The 22,656-nt window shown below is 41.8% G+C and overlaps 1 protein-coding gene across 13 annotated transcripts in view; it reads right to left on the reverse strand.

Annotated features, from left to right (window-relative positions):
• The window catches only part of TMCC1 (transmembrane and coiled-coil domain family 1), a 201,578-nt gene that overhangs the window by 11,630 nt on the left and 167,292 nt on the right, over positions 1 to 22,656 (reverse strand). For all 13 annotated transcript variants that reach the window (XM_073351268.1, XM_073351263.1, XM_073351258.1 and 10 more), the window contains one exon: positions 4,709 to 5,634. In XM_073351268.1, the coding sequence (XP_073207369.1) occupies positions 4,709 to 5,634 (926 nt within the window). The remainder of the gene's footprint in view (positions 1 to 4,708; positions 5,635 to 22,656) is intronic.

The raw sequence follows: 22,656 nt of genomic DNA on the forward strand, positions 1-22,656 counted from the left end.
GTTTTTTCCTCTCACAGAAGTGTTAGCTTCTGTCTTCCGGATGCTTTAAAAGATCTATTAAGTGGTAGGTTTTAATAATAAATTCAGTAGTCACAGTTACTACAATGAACTAATTTAGTTTGCTGTGATTTAGTCTTTCAGATCTTTCCAGATCAGACACTTCTCTGTGCAATTAACTTTTCATCTCTAAGTCTCCCCACTACCCTATTGTCCCCTGCATTCAGCTGAATGAGTATTTAGCTGGTTTCCTAAGATGTATGGGGCTTTGTATGATATCTTGTTCTTACCGAACATTAGTGGGCAAGAGTTCCCCCTACCCCAAATTACAAGTAAACTTTGCTAAATGCCTCCAGGGCAGGACTAACTAGCTCAGCTGACAATATATTAAAGCTCGACCGCCTCCTATTGTATTAGTTCAGGCTGCCATTTTGCTTGTGCTGTAGTTTGTATGCAGCATTGTTACCTACTAAATATGGATGGCTAGTGCTACATGTTGTCCAACAAAATATTAAATTGAAACAAACAAGCAGAACCTCTCTTTATTATGGATTGGCAGATTAGATTCCACATCACTTTGCTAAGGGACTGTAGGATAATAAATAGGGCCCTACCAAATTCATAGACATGCAAAATGCACCACAGACCATGAAATCTTGTCTGGTGTGTGCTTTTACCCTATACTATACAGATTTCACAGGGGAGACCAGTGTTTCTCAAATTGAGGGTCCTGACCTAAAAGAGAGTTATTTTAGGAGGGGTCACAGTATTACCATCCACATTTCTGCACTGTCTTCAGAGCTGGGCAGCTGGAGAGCAGCGGCTATTGGCTGGGCGCTCAGCTCTGAAGGCAGTGCCTTGCCAGCAGGAGCGCAGACGTAAGGGTGGCAATACCATACCATGCCACGCCACCCTGACTTCTGCGCTGCTACCTTCAGAGCTAGGCGGTTGGAGAGTGGCAGCTGCTGACTGAGGGCCAAGCTCTCCCGGTACAGCGCAAAAATAAGGGTAGCAATACCATACCATGCCAGCCTTACTTCTGTGCAGCTGTTAGCGGTGGCGCTGACTTCAGAGCTGGGCTCCCTGCCGGCAGCTGCCACTCTCCAGCTGCTCAGGTGTGAAGTCAGTGCTGCCATCAGCAGCCACACAGAAGTAAAGGAAGCAGTTTCGCAAAAAACACCCCCTCCCCCATCTCCTTTATGGATCAAGACCCCTAAAGTTACAACACCATGAAATTTCTGATTTCAATAGCTGAAATCATGACATGAAATCATGAAATCTGGGCTGTGGAGCCTGGAGAGGCTGGCAGAGGACCTGCCTACAAAGCCATAGCAAGATGCTGCTGGGGAGGAGTCCCAGAACCTGAGGGGTAAGATCCAAAGTGTTCTGATGGGGAGACTGCTTGGCTTTGGTAGGTGGAGCCTGTAACTGATGGATAAGAGTGGGCTCCTTTCAGCACCCTCTTCTTTGTATCCGTGGCACTAGCTGAGAGAGGTGCTGCTGCAATAGCTGCCACTCCTCCGGGTTGCTCCACTGAGGCCTTTGGAGTGCAGCCATGGTACCCACTACTTCCCCTCTGTGGCTTTCTCCACCTTTTCCTTCTAGGCTGATACTCTGTAGAGCAGGCATCCCCAACGCGGTGCCCATGGGCGCAATGGCGCCTGCTGGGGCAGTTGTGTGTGCCTGCTGGACACTGCGCCGCCAAACTGCTGGAGAACTGCCCACTGAAATGCCGCCGAGAAGCACTGCCATTTCTTGGCGGCATTTCGGCGGCGACGCTTCTTTCCGCTGCCACTTCTCGGCGGCATTTCGGCGGCGGGGTGTCCGGTGCCCGCCACAGTCTTCTGGGAATAGGAATGTGCTATTTCCACAGAAAGATTGCAGACCACTGCTGTAGAGCTTAAAAAAAACGAGGAGTACTGGTGGCACCTTAGAGGCTTACAAATTTATTTGGGCATAACCTTTTGTGGGCTAAAACCCACTTCATCGGATGCATGCAGTTTTTCTTCTCCTGCTGATAATAGCCCACCTTAATTGATTAGTCTCGTTACAGTTGGTGTGGCAACACCCATTGTTCCATGTTCTTTGTGTATATATATCTTCCTACTGTATTTTCCACTGCATGCATCCGATGAAGTGGGTTTTAGCCCACAAAAGCTTATGCCCAAATAAATGTTAGTCTCTAAGGTGCCACAAGTGCGCCTTGGTTTTTTTGCTGATACAGACTAACATGGCTACCACTCTGAAACCTGTAGAGCTTAAGGCACTGGAGGGTAGGAGACACTGCTGTTGGAATGGCTCCACCACCCTTCTGCCCCCTGCAAAGTGAGGGACACAGAATATGTAAACTACAGGGATACCCGCTGCTTCCACACTCACACTGTCTCTGCAGTGGGAATGCAACTGTTGTGTGGAATGGTTGACAATACATTCTATTTAACCTTCCTTTGCCACTGTGGAGCAGGGGAGCACAGAACCCTGGTCTTTGGATAGATTGACAATAAGCATGCCTTCTGAGACAGCTGCTGGACATATGGGAGGAAGGGCTGGGGTTAGGCTTCAACGCTCCCATTTTCCTAGTCAGATGCAGGTTCTTGTCTCAATGGTTGGAGGAGGCAGGGTTTCTTCTACCTTACCTGGGAGCAGGCACAGTTTTTTCAGGGGAGAGCAGGGGTTCAATAACTACAACTGAGGTAGGAAGCGCTAGTCCTGAAGTACATTTGCCCCCAAACCCTCTTTAGTTAACTACTTACCTTGGAGGGGCTCTGTAAGGGGAGACTCTTCCCTGCTATTCACTTCTTGATCAGGAAAGAGGAGCAGAGCAGTGAGATGGCAGAATTTATAGGAGTTATTTATGACAGTCAAGTCCGAGAAGACCATGAGGAACTTCAGAGGTGAATGGGCAACATGATGGCAGATGAAGTTCAATGTTGATAAATGGCAAAGTAAGGTACACTAGAAGGAAAATTCTGAACTACTCATACTACTACTAAACTAACTGCATCAACTCAAGAAAAGGACCTAAGCATCAGTGTACACAGCTCAGTGGAGATCTCTGTTCAATGGGCAGCTGCAATCAAAAGGCAAACAAGACACCAGGATGCATAAGAGTGGGATGGAGAACATAGAAAATGTTATGTAAATCAACGGTGAGGTCTTGCCTATAATTTCATGCGTGGATCTGGTCACCCTATTTCAGAAAGTATATTGCAGAGTTAGACCGATTCAGAGTATGGCACAGAACAATTAGAGGCATGGAAAGCCCCTCTGATGAGAGATTGTTTATCTGAGAAGGGAGATGACAAGGGAACAAGTATATAAAATAACAAATAGTATAAATATTGTAAATGGAGAGTTTCTGTTCTCCCTGTCTCATAACATAAGAACAAAGGAGACAGATTCAAAACTCAAAATCCTCAGTTTGTACGGAAGGATACAGTGGAGTTGGAACAATTTTTAAAGTGGGGGTGCTGAAAGCCATTGAATCAAACTATAAACCCTGTATATGACGGAAACCACTTCAAGCCAGGAGGTGCTGCAGCACCCCCAGCATTCCTAGGTCCAGCGCCTCTGGAAGGATACTGCAATGCTTGGCTAGGTTTGGGCCTGGCAGCATATGCAGGAGAAGGCCCTGGCTCCCTTGTTCAGTTCAGCCATGATATCAGAGAGGAAGCTTGGACCATGTAGGACTGAGGTCCCATAGGCCACTGATTCCTCTCACAAGCTATAGTAGCAGCTTTATATACAGATGTATGGTGAAGGGGTCCTACACCTCTGGGGTTGGTTTCTGACTTTTAGCAGTCTGCCTGATGGATATAAGTCTTCCAACTAAGTGAAGCTCCAGAGATGGCCAGACCCACATATAGAGGTGACACTGCAGGGAGTGAGTCTGCTCTCTGGTCATTTAGATGCTAAGTAGAGCCCCAGGAGAAGCTGACTGGGGGAAACTAACTGATCAGGCTGGTGGGCTGGGTGGGGTAAGAACTCAGCTGGCCCCCTCAGAGCAGGGCTGATAAAAGATATACAAGAAGGAAGCTCAGAAGGAGAGAGGGAGGAACAGAGCTAGCTGAGTCTAGTCATACAGAGTCCTCAGAATGGGGAGACCTCTGTTCCCCTCAGGTCCTGCTGAGAGGGCTAAAGATCAACCAATATTGTAAATAGGCGGTAGCATGGGGGATTGTGGTGATCTTGGTGAAGGGGATTTGCAATAAAGTTTCACTGAGAGCACACCCAGTGCAATCAATGCGGTTTCTGGAGGGAAGAGGACGAGGGCAGAGTCAGGGCCCTGTTACAAGAGGATATATCATAAAAGACTTCTTATTCTGTCTCCATGTGTTGGCTGGGAAGAATTATAATCGGAACATTTGGATGGGTACAGATCACAGAGAACGTTTCCCTTGGTGAAGCTAACAAGTATTGCAGGGTGGCTTCCTGGAGATAGATATTTCCGCCCAAAATATTTTAAAAAGATAAATGCAGACCTGCACCACACAAAAGCATTCCCACTGTCTCAATTTTTAACCCTGATTTCTATACTGGGACCATAATGATGGAATTTCCACTACACAAGTATACTCAGTTAGCACTGTCCTGGGAAAGACACAATACATTGCCTGCCCTAAGCTGTTTATAGTCCGCTGAGTGCTTTAGATTTTTACTGCTCTGTAACTCCTCAGTATTTAATATGGGGGCTAATTAATAAAATGCCTACCTGTACCGCTCCTCTTGCAGAGCCTGCATTATTAACGAATAATCCCTCTGATAGTGAGCCTTAAGGTTCTCAAAGGATTCTTCCAGTCTTGCCTGTGTCTCTCGGATCTCTTGAATCTCATGTAGTATTGCATCAAACCCTGAGCTCTGCATATCCAGAGTGTTTGTTTTGGAGCTAGAAGCTCCCACTGGACCCCCTGTGGTGCTATTAGCTCCCACTGACCCAGATGTGGCACTTGAACAGTCCTCCTCACTGCCATATTTTGGGCTTGACTGAAAGTTATGAATAACACCAAGAGTCTTCCCATCTTCTTGGCCTTCTTCCAAAGAGTCCTTTAGATTAGCAATATTGTCCGCACTCCCAAATTTGTTCCTTATCAGGGAGGCAATCTCCCGGGGTTTGGAGACCACAGCCCCTGCTGCCGAATGCGTGGCTTGGGAGAAGCTGGAAAGCCCACCTTTAACACTGTCTACAACTCCTTCACTAAAGCCAGTGACCTTTGCTCCCACATCCTTCAAGCCCTGGTGCATATCCCTGAAGACATCCTTTGGCTGCCGAGGGATTCCATTTTGTTCAACCTCACGAAGCTTCCGATGGTAGTGCTCTAGCTTCTTCTGCAGCTGCAAAATGGTTTGGGCCGATTTCTGGTTCTTCTTCTCAAACACTTGCTTGATGCGGGCGCTCTGCTGCTTGTCAGCATTGTTGGCTAGTTTCAGGTATTCTGCCACATTGTCATCCCGGGCTGTTTGCTCAATTTTGATCTGCTCTGTCAACTTCAGTATCTTCTGCTGCAGGTGAGTGATGGCTACTTTTGTCCGCTGTGGATCCGGGGTCCCATCAACAGAATCTGCGTTGATGCTGCCATCAGTGCTTGAGGCCACGGCACTAGGGGTTTGTGCTAGGCTGCTTACTTCCGACCGCTCAATCTAGACAAAGGGGGAAAGAATGTGAAGGTTAAAAAACACTGGCTATCCTAATTCAAAAACCATCCACTTTGCTGGGCAGTAACCATCAATGATCATAAACTACATTCCAAGATCTTCAAAACAAAAACTTTGCTTAGAGTAATTGAAACTGCACAGAAAAATTACTCTAATGTTGATTTTTAAAATCAGTCATTTCCACCTTGTCACCCACATCTCATTTTTCCATTTCTCTTTAAATTCCCATCTTACGATGGGGGGAGAAGAGCATTTGTGAGCTCTATGTAGTTCATGGGCATCTAAAGGGATGATGCTCAAAACGAAAGGCCAAAAGCCACTTATTTCAAATACATTATACTGAACTGAGGCAATTCCTGACAACAACTTTTATTGCTGCAATAAATGCAAGTGACAACATTGCAATTCATAGAATCATAGAATATCAGGGTTGGAAGGGACCTCAGGAGGTCATCTAGTCCAACCCCCTGCTCAAAGCAGGACCGATCCCCGACTAAATCATCCCAGCAAAGGCTTTGTCAAGCCTGACCTTAAAAACTTCTAGGGAAGGAGATTCCATCACCTCCCTAGGTAACTCATTCCAGTGTTTCACCACCCTCATAGTGAAAAAGTTTTTCCTAATATCCAACCTAAATCTCCCCCACTGCAACTTGAGACCGTTACTCCTTGTTCTGTCATCTGCTACCACTGAAAACAGTCTAGAGCCATCCTCTTTGGAATCCCCTTTCAGGTAGTTGAAAGCAGCTATCAAATCCCCCTTCATTCTTCTCTTCCGTAGACTAAACATCCCCAGTTCCCTCAGCCTCTCCTCATAAGTCATGTGTTCCAGTCCCCTAATAATTTTTGTTGCCCTCCGCTGGATTCTTTCCAATTTTTCCACATCCTTCTTGTAGTGTGGGGCCCAAAACTGGACACAGTACTCCAGATGAGGCCTCACCAATGTCGAATAGAGGGGAACGATCACGTCCCTCGATCTGCTGGCAACGCCCCTACTTATACAGCCCAAAATGCCATTGGCCTTCTTGGCAACAAGGGCACACTGTTGACTCATATCCAGCTTCTCATCCACTGTAACCCTTAGGTCCTTCAAAGAGCAAGAAATAAGAACTAAGGTAGGCTATTGAAAATATGCACATATATACTTCATGTTCTCATCCCTGCGAAATGTGCTATTATTGTAACAATAAAGGGGTCAAATCGAGTCCTAAAGTGAGCCCACAGCCTCTTTTCCTGCAGGGGGGACAGACCATGGCCTGAAATGCCAGCATTTCAAAAATATAGTTTACTTGGAATCTTTAAAACTCTTAATGCCTGCAGTAAATAAATTATTTTAAACAGTTACGGGGCAGAAAAAGTGCCAAGCCTTGTTTCCATTCAGAACAGGTACAGACCAGTGCCCTTGAGTTGAAGCATCACACTTTTCTTTCTGAATTCAGACTGTATTTTTTATTCTGCCAAGACTAAGGCTGGTTTGGATCAATGTTGAGCACACAAAATGAAGCGAGTTGAAAAATGAGCAGGGGCAGACGGAGATCTGCAGAAAGCACTATTGGTAACTATCCAACATACCAATAGCAATAAAAGTGAATGGGTAATTTCTAAAGTATTTTTTCTCAGTACCAACAGCACTTATATATACACATTAACGGCAATTTGCTTAGTAACCAGAAACAGAGATTCCAACTTATTTCCCTTTGAAAAAATGTCTTAATGTTTAAGAAAAATAAAAGCATAACATTTATTTTCACTACAGAATCTCCAACATTAACAACCCATGTTCAGTGTTTTTTCTGCCTCAGTCTTGGTTTCCATTATCTGGTGCCTTTCAACATTCTTACTGTTTGTATGCACTTTGTAAGGAGACATCACAGCATATCTCTTAAGTGTAGAGCACCAACCACTAGTCTGTCCAAGACTTTTCACTTTGGAAGAAAAGGAATTTAACTACAAAGAGTTGTCAATCAAAAGAAACCAACCACTAATTACAGGTTTCAGAGTAACAGCCGTGTTAGTCTGTATTCGCAAAAAGAAAAGGAGTACTTGTGGCACCTTAGAGACTAACCAATTTATTTGAGCATGAGCTTTTGAGTGAGCGAGCTGTAGCTCACGAAAGCTCATGCTCAAATAAATTGGTTAGTCTCTAAGGTGCCACAAGTACTCCTTTTCTTTTTGCAACCACTAATTGATGCACTGTTACAACTCCTCAAGGAGGTGGAAGCTGGTTTCAGTGTAGGCTAACATTTTTGGAAGTGTCAGAGATTTACGAGTCTAGACCCATTTTCAAAAGTGACATGCATTTAGGATGTGGTTTTGCTCCGAAGTGCCTAAATCACTTTTGAAAATGAGACTAGCATCTTAAATCTCTTAGTAACTTTTGAAAATTCTACCTGGTATCCTTAAAATTGCCTACCAAGTGTATACAGTATATCTGTACACATAAACATGATTTTTCAAGCAGAGACTACATGACTTTTGACCCCTACAGGCAGGTTTCCTTTAACATCTTTGAACAAGTATATTGATTTAAACCATAAATGTTCACACCCCATGGATTTGCAGAGATGACAATAGATAGAAGCAGACACTGAAATTATCCTCAGGAGGAAGCAATATAAATTAATTCATAAAACAGACATATACTGATCTACATTGGCAACAAAGTGCAAAGGGAGAAGTAAGAAGAGTGTTTGTTACATAGCTTCCTAATAAAGTGGAAAATACTGAACCCTTAGAGTTGAAAAACCCTTTAGATTTTGCACTCCCTGCCCTCCACCCTGCAAGTACAAGAATGTGCTGTCTCTCATCTAGCCTACCTTGGCTTTTCTGAGACGCAATAACCTTTCCCAGTGCATGGTTTCCACAAAGAAGAGTTAACATGCCTACAACAGCTCTACTAAAAGCCAAGCTCTTGTTCTGATCTGAGTACAGCAAAACTAATCAGTTGTCTGAAGGTAGCTCACTAATCACTACCTGAAACCATGAATCATGTAATTACTTAGTAACTCCTCCCCTTCAAGAGGAAAGGCATTATCCCTGCACAAGGCTTGGGGGTGAAATAAAAACATGACATCATCCCAGCCATGGAAAAAAATATTAAAGGGACAGCTCATTTTTATAACATTCAAAGTAAAGCATTAATGCAAACCTGCACATAGATGGCAATATCCAAAAGCATGAATTTCCATGTTGCCCACTGGACTCAGTTGTGTAATTATAGAAGAGCAATCCCATTTTCAGATACAAAGTAGCAGCTATGAGTTAGGTTGCATGGAGCAAAAAGTGCTAGAGATGTAGACAAAGCAAAAGTTTGCTCTCTTTCTACCATTCATGCTCCTTCCCCACAGTTTATGCTGTAAAACAAGAGCCACATAAGACAAAGGGCATGACAGAGTCATGGCCATACAGAACAAATTACCAAACTCTGGTAAGAGCAGTATTAATACAGCACTGCTCTAGGAAATATTTATCAATGAGCAGTGCAATTAGAAGCCTCAGCTTTCCAGATGCAGTTCTTTTCCTGCATAGCATTCAATACATTTCCTCGGTCACAGTGAAGAAACAGTGGACACTCAAACAATGCAGCTTTTAACAACTCTCTTTCCTTGGAAGTCAACGTTTTTCCTTAGAAGTCCCTGGGGCTGTGTATTTCAGGAACCTGGTTACTAGGTAAAATGTAACTCCTGCTCTGTCCCCTAGACTTGACTGCTTTCTTTATGCCAGAAGGCTTTTTCTTTCTCATTGCTCTCACTGTAATCCGTCCAATGCTCTGTGCCTAGAATGTATCAATTTACAAGCCACATATTTCTATTGAAGTCTGTCATTTGAACACAAGGAAATGGTGGGATGTAAAGAAACAAATAACCACGAATAATATGAAAGCTCAAACAAAGGACAGACGAATTTTTTGCAAGAGTGAATTGCTCTGAGTTGCCATTGTTAACACAGCATTCCTGAACTGGCCTATCAGTCATTAACAACTAATAATGTCTATTTGTAACACATACTGGAGATTAAAAGTGCTACATAAGTAAAGAGCACTTCCCTTGGACTAGGCAATTTGTTTTTTCCCCCGTCTTTGAGATGGGGACACTGAGGCCGAGGTTATGTGACTCAGGAATTGGGGTTCAGGGCAGGGAAAAAAACCATCCTTTTACTCCTCCCTTCATGTCCAGCATTTGTATAAAAGGAGGCACACAGTGGTAACTCATCCATTTAAAACAATCTAATTCCTTTCTCATTCTTGAAACTTTGTTATACAAGCTGCAGGAAAAGCAAACAACGAAAAGCCCATTTCACATTTTGTTTCTAGACTTTTTCACTATCAGGTTCTTATGCACTAGTACAATACGGCTGTGTTTGGTACAATGTTTTATAAACTGCTTCCACTGGAATAAATAGAATCAGTGAAACATTTCTACTGGACTAAAGCGGTGTAAAAACAAACTTGCATTTTGGGCTTCATGTGACCTTTAAAGCTCTACATAAATAGGTTGTGAGATTTGCGAAGCATGGATCACAAACATCATAATGGTGCTCATTCTCTTCTCCCTGACTAGCCTGCTGACTGTCTTAAACACTTGGCAGCGCCCCTCACTCGTCTATTTAGATAATTATTTTAATCCAATTTATATCTCAATCTGTAAACCCCACAGGAAACATTCCTGCATTCATTGTAAGAACATGCACTTTGTCAAGCACAAAAAAAAAATCTATTAGAATGAAGCTTCAGAGATAGATTTCCTCCCTCCATGAAGTTTAATATACCCTTGACACAATACAGTATACATACAGTAAGTTGTAATAAATACCCTCCATTAGATAGGCAGCAATCTACTGCACTGTCATAACACAAATTAGTGCTGGGCAGGGTCAACAGGGCCACTTGCTAGTAACCTAGCACTGAAGTTCACTGTTTATTATTACACAAAATCTTGTCTGACATTTGGAAGTTATATTGTTTGACGTTTCATTTTATGTTCTAAAGGATTCTGGGTGCTGGAAACCTAGGAATATTATTCTTCCGTCTGGGGTGACTGTGGAAATATCAGCTACTGACTGAAGCAGCCTTAGTCATAGAAATTGCTTGGTAATCAAGAGGGGATACTGGTTTAAAAAAAAAGAAAGGTTTCTAGGCAGTACCAATAGTTAGTATTAATCTGTTCTGCTAAAAGCACACAGGTTAGCAATACTACACAGAGAATATTAAATCTCTGAGATACAGGCTTACATGTATTTTGGAAGAGTATGTAATTAAGTTTCTCTACTTGGAATTCGTGATTTTCATCAATCTTTTCTTAGGACTGTAGCTCTGATATCTGATTACCTCATCAAGCCGTATATCGAACAAGAACCTTGTACGGGATCCCTGATAGAGTCAACAGATACTTTACATGCAGTTGTGGTTCAGTTTACAATTTCTCTCACTTGACATTCTTACAGAAGCACCAACACAGCCCTGCTTACTCAGTGTGTTGATATGATCTTATCACTCCTCTCAATTGCCTTATACAGTAGCTTTGCAGCTCCAGTGAGAGGAGTCTTTATTAAACTGTTCACAAAGATTTACCCCTTATTGCTGGATTAGGGAAACTAATACCAAGTGCATGTGAAAATAAAAAACTGAAAACTAATGCAAAATTCTCAGAAAATAATGGTTCTGAAAGAGATCAATTTCTTCGATAAATTAATACGGTCTCTCAAGAGCATAAGGTGCTAAAAGTGAGCGGTTGTGGAATCTATCCAGGACATAAGAGACAAACCTGTAGAGAGCAACACAATTATGTTATTTTTCACAAATCAGCTTCTCCCCAAGCTGAGCTTTTACTATAACCATAACAGCAATTTGCACATTTCAATGCTATGAAACAATATGGGATGTTAAACACTATTTTACTATAAAAATAATTTCACTAGATTTTGGTGCACTGTAAGCTGGTTCCACTGGGAGATGCTCTAAATCATTCTAATGCCCCAACCTCTTTCTCTAACACTCCAAGTTGGTTTTCTTTCATGGAGAGAAGGTCAGTGGTGGAACTTCCCAGTGAAACGTTGGGTCGCTTTCTTTTCACCAGCCTGATCAAGATTCCTTAGGGTTTTAAGGCCTTGTTTACATGGGGAAACTGACTAACAGCCACAGCAGAATAAAATATTCCAGAATAGCTGCCTGTGTGGACACTATTCTGGAATGAAATTGATTTTTTATTGTACTACAGCTAGTTTGGTCAAGAAACCCCAAACACTTGGCAAAACCTATATCCTTCAGAACACTGGGGAGTTCTGGTGTCTAAAACTAATGATGTAGGATTACTGAAAAATCTACCTTAGTTAGATGCTATAGGGATGCTGTGGAAGGAATATATGTTCAATGTGAACACCTGAAAGTGAGTTAACATTCAATTGCTCATATCGCAGAAATGTGTTTCCCCAATGTCCTACCTAATAAGTCAGTCCAGACAGGCTCGTATGATCTTTTAGCAGCATATGAAAACAAGAAATGTCCTGAAAGCTGTTTTGTCCCCACTATTAAAGGAGACTGGGCCACATGATGACCCCAGTTTTTTTTCCTACCTCCTGGCAGGTGGAGATTGTCTTCTGGATGCCTTAGCTAAAGGGTTTAATTCATTGTTAATTCCTCACTGTTTAAATTGCCAGGATTAGTCCCCTACAAGAGTTTTTCTACATATCTACTCCACAGCGCAGAGCCTATGAAGAATCTTTTTTCCCTCCTCCCCCGCAGTCTTTCTATAGATTATATATACACAGAGTCTTATTTACAGTGTGGTGGGTCGTCTTAATAAACCTTGGTGGGAACATTTCACACACACACAAAGGTACCTGCCGACTCATTGAAAATCCAGACTTACTTTGTTTCCAAGTAGGGCAGCTGGCTTTAAGCCAGTAACAGCAGCGCTCCGGGCACACATGGTTTTAGGAGCCGTTTATTGCAGCTTCTATTCCCTCCTCTCTGCCTGAAGCTTTGAAAACGTGACCAAGAAGTGTCGTCTTAGAATAAAAAAACTATGGGAAGGTGAGAGGATCTGGCTGTTGCAAGGGAAGGATGACTCTGCTGGGAGTAGCTCTGGGAAGGTGCATAACTGGTTTCTGAGCAGATTGGACAAGTCATGACTCCTGATGATCAAGATCTCTCCATACGTGATAAACATTCACAACAACTAAACACTCAAGAAGTGTTTGCACTGTATCCCCTCCCCGCCCCAAAACCCCCCCCACACCACCATAGGATCAAAACAGAAGTCATGAGTCTGATTTCCTGTTGAAATTTCCCCTCTCTAAATGAACAGATTCATTAAAGTACATTTAATACAATGGATATACAGTAGGTGGAGAGAGAATCGGAGGATTGGTATTGAAATTCCTAGTAGCCAAGAGCTAACTAATTCACAAGGAATAGACAGACTCTTCTTTCCTCAAAGCACATGAGAGAGTATAGACTCTTGGGATCCCACTGATGGTTAAGAGGCAGTCAAACCATTAATAAAGTGAGATCTGTAATCATCTTTAGGGGAACAAAAATTAAGAGGAGAGAAGAAATCTCTGGCCGGTCTACACTACAGACCTATATCAGTATAACTACATTGCTCAGGGCTGTGAAAAATCCTCAGCCCATAGTGATGTAGTTATACTGACCTAACCCCCACCTCCAACCCCGTGTAGACAGCACTATGTCTCCTGTTGACACAGCTACAGCCTTTAGGGGAGGTGGATTAACTACGCCGATGGCTGAAGCTCCCATCAGCGCAGGAGCATCCTCACTAAAGTGGTGCAGCTGAGCCGCTGCAGTGCAGTACATGATTGGGGATTGGTCCTGCTTTGAGCAGGGGGTTGGACTAGATGACCTCCTGAGGTCCCTTCCAACCCTGATATTCTATGATTCTATGAAGACCAGCCTTTTCCATGTTTGACTGAATCGCCGGCCTACTGCTCTTTAAAGATTCATGTCTGTAGCCACACCCTCTTCAAGCTGTAATCTCATCAATTCCCAAAAGCAAAAGTGGTTAGGGTCAGATCAATAGCTAGCACTACTTAACCAGGGCCTCAGAGTCATGGTAGGGACACCTGGAGTTGTGGTCTTTCAGAGGAGATGTAAAAGTGTGGTCCTGACCACTTGTTTTTAGATCTCCCATGGTAAAGTTCTGCAGTAGTTAAAACTGTCAACCAAATGCTCAGTGTGAGTAATTACATTCTGCCTCTCTGAGTTGACACATTCTTTTAAATGACAGGTTTCAGAGTAGCACTTTTCGGCTAAGTCTTCACTGCCAAAAAGGTAGTGTATCTTTTAAACATAGTGGGATAGCTAATACCTGTTACCCTGGGGTTTAAAAATGACAACGAAGCCCAAACAACAAAAACAAACCTTTTTTAAATCATGAAGACAAAGCATGAGAGAGTAGGAGACAACAAAACCAATCACTATTCTATTCTTAAGAGATTACTTGCTTTTATAGAGAACAAAGTATTTTACCATAAAATCTGATAAAACTTGTTTCTTTGAAAATATTTTATTCATTACAAGAGACAGATTTATCTTTCCCTCCTGTATAAATCACAGCCCATTTTTCTACATGCAATTAGAAATGCAGGTGTCCCCAGGAAACAGTAAGGTTTGTGTATATAAACTCAGTTTTTAAGTTGGTTTTAATTAGCTTTTTACAGTGACAAGGGGAAAAGATATGCTGCAGTCCCATTCCTGGGAATCTCGCATAGACAGACATACAGGGTGTGTGGGGATAGATGGACAAAAATGCCAAGATATGGTACTAAAATAATCAGTTATCTGACATTAGTCAAAAGACCACTGATGTCCAATAGACTGAGTGGTTTCATCATCTTAAAGATTTAAAGTACCCTGGACAAGAAAAAAGTGGCTATGACTGAATTCCAGCAAAGCTGAAATGATTGCATTAGACAGACATTGTAAACAGTAGCAGCTTTCTGATTTTTTGGCAGAGTGTTTTCAGATGGCCAGTGCAAGACACAAGATCAATGTGTATGTACTGTTTTTTTTATTAGGGCTGTAGAGGATCAGTAGTCAATTGTGGCCAGGGTCATTACCATTGCCATCACCTGACTAAGACACTTCCTTTTGCATTCTGATCTGGTTACTGTGTGGCATGTGTCTGCAGTATTATGGATGAGTCACTATATGGGACTAAACCTCCTCACAGTCCCAAGCAGCTGCTACAGAAGGTAGAAACAAGGCAAAAGGAAATTCTGTTTACCTACTGCTTTTCTCTGTGTACTAACTGCTGGTTGGAACATGGGTCAACTGTAAGGTTCCAAATGGATTCAGACCCAAGGATGTTAATGCCTACCTCTTATCTGGAGCTTTCAAGATATTTTATGAGGTCAGAGTTATCCCATTTTATAGAAGGGGAAACTGAGGCACAGAGGGGCAAAGTGACTTGCACAAGGACACCCAGCAGTCCACTGGTAGAGCTGGGAATAGAAGAGTCTCTTGAATCCCAGAGAAGTACTCTAACCATGAGGCCACACTGACCTCCTGGATGTTCCATATATTATCTTAACCTCTAAGAACACAGAGAACATGGCTATTTGTACTGAGGTAGGTTAAAGAGGAAGAACAGGTACAGCTGTATCTCAACACTCCAGGCATTTCTGAGCTTGAGAAATCCCCCCCGAGCTTGAGAAATGACATGGATCCAACACTTTATAAAAGGGTCTCATGTTTGTTTAAAATGAAACATATACCAGGCATGGTTCTCTGATCTAGCTTTAGTTGCTCTCTTCCATTGTTCCATTTTAAGATTAGCATTTCTTACTTTGACAAGCAATGTTCCTTAAAAAGCAAAATTTTCACATCTTACTAATTACATCATACAGTTAACGAAAAACAGGTAGTATTAGATATCCATTCAACAAACCGCAAGTGCCGCATGAAGTGGTGTTGGTCTCTGAAGATGTCACTGTTCCCTTTGAATCAGTAATGAACCAATACCCCAGTATGGCTCTAGGGAGTGCTGTGCTGTGCTTGTGAGGTGCAGTCTCACCTTAGATGTGAGACTAAAATCCTGACAACTTGTGGTTGCTGAAAATCCCGTAACACTTGTTGCAAAAACAGAAGAGTTAACCCCAATGCCCTGTACTAAATCCAATTAGTTTTTGCAGCATTCCTAGCATAGGACAGAAATGATAGCATCTATCCCATATATGACTGTGCATCTCTATTTGATCATCCCACTACATACTACATGAAAAAGCACATAGTAATCCTTCTGAATGAAAGGAGATATGCAAATATCAGGGATTACTATAAATCAGCTTCAACACACACATTTAAATATAATTTGTGATCAACAGAAGGAAGACAGTTTCCACAGTATGCATCCGATGAAGTGAGCTGTAGCTCACGAAAGCTCATGCTCAAATAAATTGGTCAGTCTCTAAGGTGCCACAAGTACTCCTTTTCTTTTTGCAAATACAGACTAACACGGCTGTTACTCTGAAATCTGTCAGAAGGAAGACAGTCACCTACCACAAACCTTACAGCAAGTGGTTCTTCCCTTAGTTGAGCAATGTTTGGATTAAGATTGTACCAGCCCTAAAGACATCACATTTTTAAGATTAACAACATGTGAGAAAGAAAGAAAAACGGTCAACCTCCATGGCAGAAGTTTTCAAATTGTGGTCTACAGACCACAGGTGGTTTGAAGAGAGCTGGCTGATCACATAGTGCTTCCTCATTTGCCACTGCTAAATTGAATTAAAAAGCCGCTCAAATATATTAAATGCTTTCCTAATATTACTTTTCCATACAGGCAATCGCTGTATATGCCACAGGGATGTTATGCAACTGTGAATGGTAGTAAAGATACTCCATAATATTGTGAAAGGAAGAGCGTGTGGTTCACATTATTTGTGTTGTCCTTAATACGAAAAAATCTGAAAACCTCTGATCTATGGAAACAGTTAATCTCAGCTCTGCAAGGCTGGCACAAATAACCACATTCAAATGCAAAAGTAAAAGTAAAACAAACTTTATAAGCCACCAGGAAGCCTTTGACATATGCACTGAGGCTACTACATTTTCCACCCTAACTGAAGTCAGGTTACTTGTGTAATAAAACTCTTCTCTTCAGTCCCAATTGCATTCCACAGAGAAGGAAGAGGAGGTTATTTACCTATAATTGGAGGTTCTTCAATGTGTGGTCCCTATCTGTATTCCACTGTGTCCGAAGTTGGAGAATTTGAAAGTAGGGCGAGCCAGGTGCATGCAGGGACCAGTGGACATTACTTTCAAATTCTCCGACTCCGGACGCTTGGTGTGCAGGCATAACCCTCTCAGTGGACTACAATAGGGACCATCACTTGAAGCAGCAGCAGTTTTTCTGCAAGATTTCACTTTGTGAGAAGCCTTCTTGGCATTATTATTAATCAGAATGAAAAAAAATTTCAGATTGTGCTTTGGTGCTCCATCTACTCAGATTTTATATGTCAGAAATGCAAATAGTCTGTGAGGGGACATTACGGCTCACCTGAAGTGGTCTGAGAAATTCTTTAGCTACTTCAGCGTTTATTCAACAGTTAGCCTTTTGATAGAGCATGGAAGATACCCAGTTGGTATCCATGACAGATAGGGTTGCAACAATCTACAGGCTAGGCATTGTGTTGCTGCTCTGTGATATCAAAAAAGGATAATCAGAAAATGTCATGGAGGTGGCTGGCTTCAGATGGAATAGTACAATTAAGGTGCATTAATGTGTGCAACAATGAAATATCAGAACTGAACACAGCCCTGGTCTGAAAGCACAACACACTAGGTGTGACTTTTCTAGATTTTAATGTAAACAATATTCACGTGAACAACAGAAGAACAGCTTTGTTAGTGTAAGGAGCTATTCTAGTCCCACGTTTTATTTCACTTTTTTAATGCTACATCTGCTTTTTGGAGGCTGCTTATTAAATCTGCACAAAATTTCTCTAACGGTAAGAGGACCCCCTACCACAAGCCTTTGTTTGTCCAGTGCAGAACTACACACATTCTCAATCACCAGCCTTCTGGTTCATTGTTTATGTAACACACAGACTTAATCATTCTTAGATTCTCCATAAACGTCAAGGAGGGGCCCTATAGTATAGATGTAAATAGAGGAAATTTCTGTTAACATGCAAGTCTGGATCAATGCAAGAACAGGTTGAAGGTCCAGAAATTGATAAAGTGAATTATTCATGGAGACATTCTTTTAACAAGGTTTTCCACACAATGCAAAGGAACATACACAACTATATCTTAAGGCAAACTGACGACAGATGTGCTATGAAACAGGAGTTCCTAAAGGCTGAGTGTTCAGTCCCCCACACATTCTTTACAGCTCTACACTATAACATTCTATTCCACATACACATAGGAGCCTTCGGTAAGTCAGCATCTAAGAATTGTTTTGAGAAACTCCTATTATGATCTTTACATTCAAATTCTCAATATATTCAGATCTAAAAGACAGAGCTTGCTAAATCAGACACGTGAACAGAAGCATAGACTTGAGAGTCTTGCTAGTATTTTTAATACTCAAGCTAGTCAGTCAGGTCTAATTGACATTAACAGGACCTCCCAGAATCAGTAACATTTTTTGCCTGCAGCCAACTGCCCCTCAAGGAGGTATGAAGTTCTTTCCTATCTTTGAAAAAGAAAAATCAGAAAAATTGCTTCCAATTTGATTCTTTTGCTTGCCCCAACTACAAAGTATGAGGGACAAACAACTTAGCACCAAGAGGAAATAGCTTTGTAATTTATCCATAGAAACTAAAATGACCACTAAAGCAGTTCTACTGTATATGGTGTGTTACATCGTCAAAACTTTATATAGACAATAATCACGCCTCAATATCTCTGCATGGTAAACATTTATACCACCAGCTTACAGAAGGGGGAATGACCGAAGGTATATAACTAACCAGGGGCATAAGGACTACTTGCCCATCTACATTATAGGCAAAGTTTTTAATAGGACTTAAATGAACTGTGAGATGTAGGCTCCTAAATCACTTTGAAAATAGGACTTAGGTAACCTTGAAAATTTTCACCCAACAGTTTTCAGTTACAATATAGCTGTCCTGACCCAGTCAATAAGTGGTTCAATTTTGTAATGTAGACGTGATCTAACTTGCTGGTTAAAGTGACAGAGCAACCAGCTTTATTTTCCATATATCTGCAACGCACAAGAGTTCCAGAAAAGGACCAATATTTGAGCATTAGTAAGTGAAATGAAAGAAAAAAAATATGTTTAATGTTGCTACTGCCGTGACCTGTCTTATCAGAAAGAATTAACTGTGGTGTCAGTTACAACACAACCAACACAACACATTTCACATTCTTGCACCTTTACTTAGTGCACTAACACACAAACACCCCCCCCCCCCCCCCGCACACACACAAACCAACCAGCCCACCCCCCAGTAACCCTGGTTATTCCCTGGATTGTTGAGGTCTACAAATCTGGTACCGCTTGCAAGATCCTATATTCTTCTCACTTTTATACCCAGTTGGCTGAAGTCCTGTATCTTGGTCACCATTCTTCTGGTCTAAGACTGGAAGGGACTCTTTTAGGAATCAGTCACTACTAACTGCTAAAAGGTAAAAGCTGATTGACAAGAAACACATTCTCCCTGAGGAATACATATGGTTCAACCACTGCCCAAGAACCAGAAGCAGGTGGGGTGTGTGGAAAGGGATGAGATAAAGGTGAATATTTATTATGTAGGTGCAATACAGACATAGGATGAGACATGGTCCTCACTCTGAGGAGAGAGGAAAGGGCACAACATACAAGTGTTCAACAAGTGATTATTCACACATTTTACATTTTTAAAAATGATTAAAACTACCTCCAAATACCCCGCCATCAAGACACAATCAGCCAGTTTGACTTCTTGTAGGTGTCACGGTAGAAGTGGGTCTTCAGGAAGGTCTTGAATGCATAGAGTAATGATTTAGTGGATCAATTCAGGAATGACTTCCCAGATGTAAAGAGGCGTGTGGAAGAAAATCACTTGTGATAGGTGGACAAGTGGGACATTAAGACTGACATCATAGGCAACATATTACAAGAATATAGAGGTAGATAAATGAGGACAGAATTATGTGCAGGGCCCTGAAAGAGCTTGATCTTTGAGAGGAAAGAGGAAGAGAAAGTAATAGACATTGCCATATATATATATGGATCAATGCAAGAACAGGTTGAAGGTCCAGAAATTGATAAAGTCAATTATTCATGGAGACATTCTTTTAACAAGGTTTTCCACACAGTGCAAAGGTACATACACAACCAGGTCTTAAGGCAAACTACCGATAGATGTGCTATGAAACAGGAGTTCCTAAAGGCTATATATATAAAATTGACTGAAGGGAAACCATGTGGATGTCAGGAAGTCCAGGGAGCAGGCGGTTACACTAATAAAAACAGGAGAGGAGGTGGATGAATTTTAATTATAGGGATAGATATCTTGAAAACAAGTCTATTTATTTGAAATACAGGGTATAATCATCAGAATGACTACATAAAATGGCACTCTTTTCTCTCATTCCAGTTTCCCCTGTGTATGAGAGTCATATTTGCTTAATTTACTGACAAAACAAAGCTTTTACTATTGTTAGAGCCAGTGTTGGATCATATTAAAGAAGTTCTGTATTAAAATCACAAATGAGTTTGATTCCCCAGAGTTTAAATTCCAGGGTATTACTAATTAAGAGATCTCTTGGTTTTTGGTACTGTTTCTCTCCCTCTATGTGTGAAACTTGCAAGCTGCTAATTGCGTTAGTACATTCTAAGACAGAGTCTGTTCTCAAAGCAGTTCACAGAGAGAGAGACTCAAAGCAATACTCTGTAACAACAGAAACAGCACCCAGAGACTCCCCACCCTTTTGTTGTATTAACAATTGTGATTAAAATAGAGCTAGAGGATGTATGTGGATGGATGCGGATGGATGCTTGGTGTGGATAATAACTGAATGATCAGGGAGGTGCCAGCCTAAGAATCCAGTGTCCATCGGCTGAAGAAGGCATCAAGTGGAAATAACCAGAGGACCCCCCGGAGGGCAGACTGGAATCCACCCAACAGCCTCAAGAATGGGAGAACCAAAGAACAAGATAACATCTAGCAGCATGGAGCCGTCAGGAATGTGCTATCTGCTGATTGATTCAGCAACAGCATGATGAAGCAATTCCCATAGCCTGGTATAGGAAGAAATTCCTATAAAAATGGACTCTAGAAAGTGAGAACTTTGGGGTCTGATTCTGCAAACCAACTTCCAGGAGCATCAGATGAGCATCTGACAAGGCCCTGCTCCCTCCTCATGTCCAGGCCACCTGGCCAGTGGCTTGGCATGAGCAATTCTAAGGCTGGTAACTATGCTAACAACCTTGCAGAACCTGTGTGTGTGTGTTTGTATGAATGAATGTGTGAATAAATATGAGATTGAATGGAATGTTATAGCTATAACTAACTGCTTACTATGATTCTTTCTGTATTCACAATAAATGTGGTATTTTGCCTTTTTCCCTTTAATAAGATCCTGCTGGTTTTTATTTTATTGGTATAACACCAGTACAGTCTATTTTGTCTCACACATCAACCTGTTATCGAATAAACTAATGCAGAATATTAGTGGTGAATGTGTAAGGCACAGTAAAGAACAGAGCTTGGTTTTCAGATTGCAGGCTGCAAGTTACATTTGACTTGTAAAATGAGTGAGCAAATTGGATATAGAATCAGTGAGAATAAATATCCAACTTCACAAGGTCATTTTTACAGGATCATTCTACACAGTACAACCACACTTAAAACAAGCGTTTTCCCCCCTTTTAAGAGGAGTCTTCTCTGTTGAAATCTAATTTGTCTTGTTATGTTATCATTTAACAGATCTTTTCTATTGCAATTCATCTCTGACATAAAGTAGTCATTTTGAAGGGTGCAACTACATTTCCATACATGTTTTTGTTTGATACACTGAGAACGTATTTTTAGAAGTGGTTTCTTTTGCAGGTATAACTGTCATTTAACTGAGCTCCACTGTAACCAAAAGCCTTTCTGTAAACTTATTTCTGGATTCATGTAATCAACCACTTGTACTAAAAGATAAATATGTCTTGAAACTGCAAGAAGATTCACGTGTCCTGTCACTGCATTATTTGGAAGTTGTATCTAGAGTTTCTCAATACATTAACCCTTCCTTTAAGCCTTTATAATACACACAGAGTGCACAGCAACAAATTTCTTATTTGCCAGGAAGCTACACAATAGTTTGGATACTGCAGAGGTTGCTTTACTATCAAAATCTGCAGTTTGTTGTTCAAGCTCTAAATGCTGTATGGGAGCCACACTAAGGGCATGGCTACACTGGAAACTTCAAAGCGATGTCGAGGGAACGCTCCCGTGGCTGCGCTTTGAAGTGCGAGTGTGGTCGCGCGCCAGCCCTGGGAGAGAGCTTTCCCAGTGCTCCTGGTAATCCACCTCCACGAGGGGATTAGCTCCCAGCGCTCGGAGCCTGTTTACACTAGTGCTTTAAAGCGCTCTGACTTGCTGCACTCAGAGGGGTGATTCTTTACACCCGAGCCAGCAAGTTAGAGCGCTATAAAATGCAAAAAGAAAAGGAGTACTTGTGGCACCTTAGAGACTAACAAATTTAAAATTTTAAAGGTGCCACAAGTACTCCTTTTCTTTTTGCAAATACAGACTAACATGGCTGCTACTCTGAAACCTATAAAATGTAAGTGTAGCCAAGCCCTAACATCATGCTAGAGTCATGAGATAACGAAGTCGCAAAGAGAAGACCCGCTCAGCTAGTCAGAGACAATGGAGAGCTAATATATGCCATTACAGAACAAAGGAAAAGCCTGCCACCTCCTGCTGGGCTGCCATACACATACATATGCCTTTGGAGACCTGAAAGGGACAAGCTATATTTAATGAGGAAGTTTCATTCAAGAGGTGGCAGTCTCCAGCACAGAAAGGCAGTGGAGAAACTTGTTT

The sequence above is a fragment of the Lepidochelys kempii genome, chromosome 7 (assembly GCF_965140265.1).
Source record: "Lepidochelys kempii isolate rLepKem1 chromosome 7, rLepKem1.hap2, whole genome shotgun sequence".
In the NCBI taxonomy this organism is placed as follows: Eukaryota; Metazoa; Chordata; order Testudines; family Cheloniidae; genus Lepidochelys; species Lepidochelys kempii.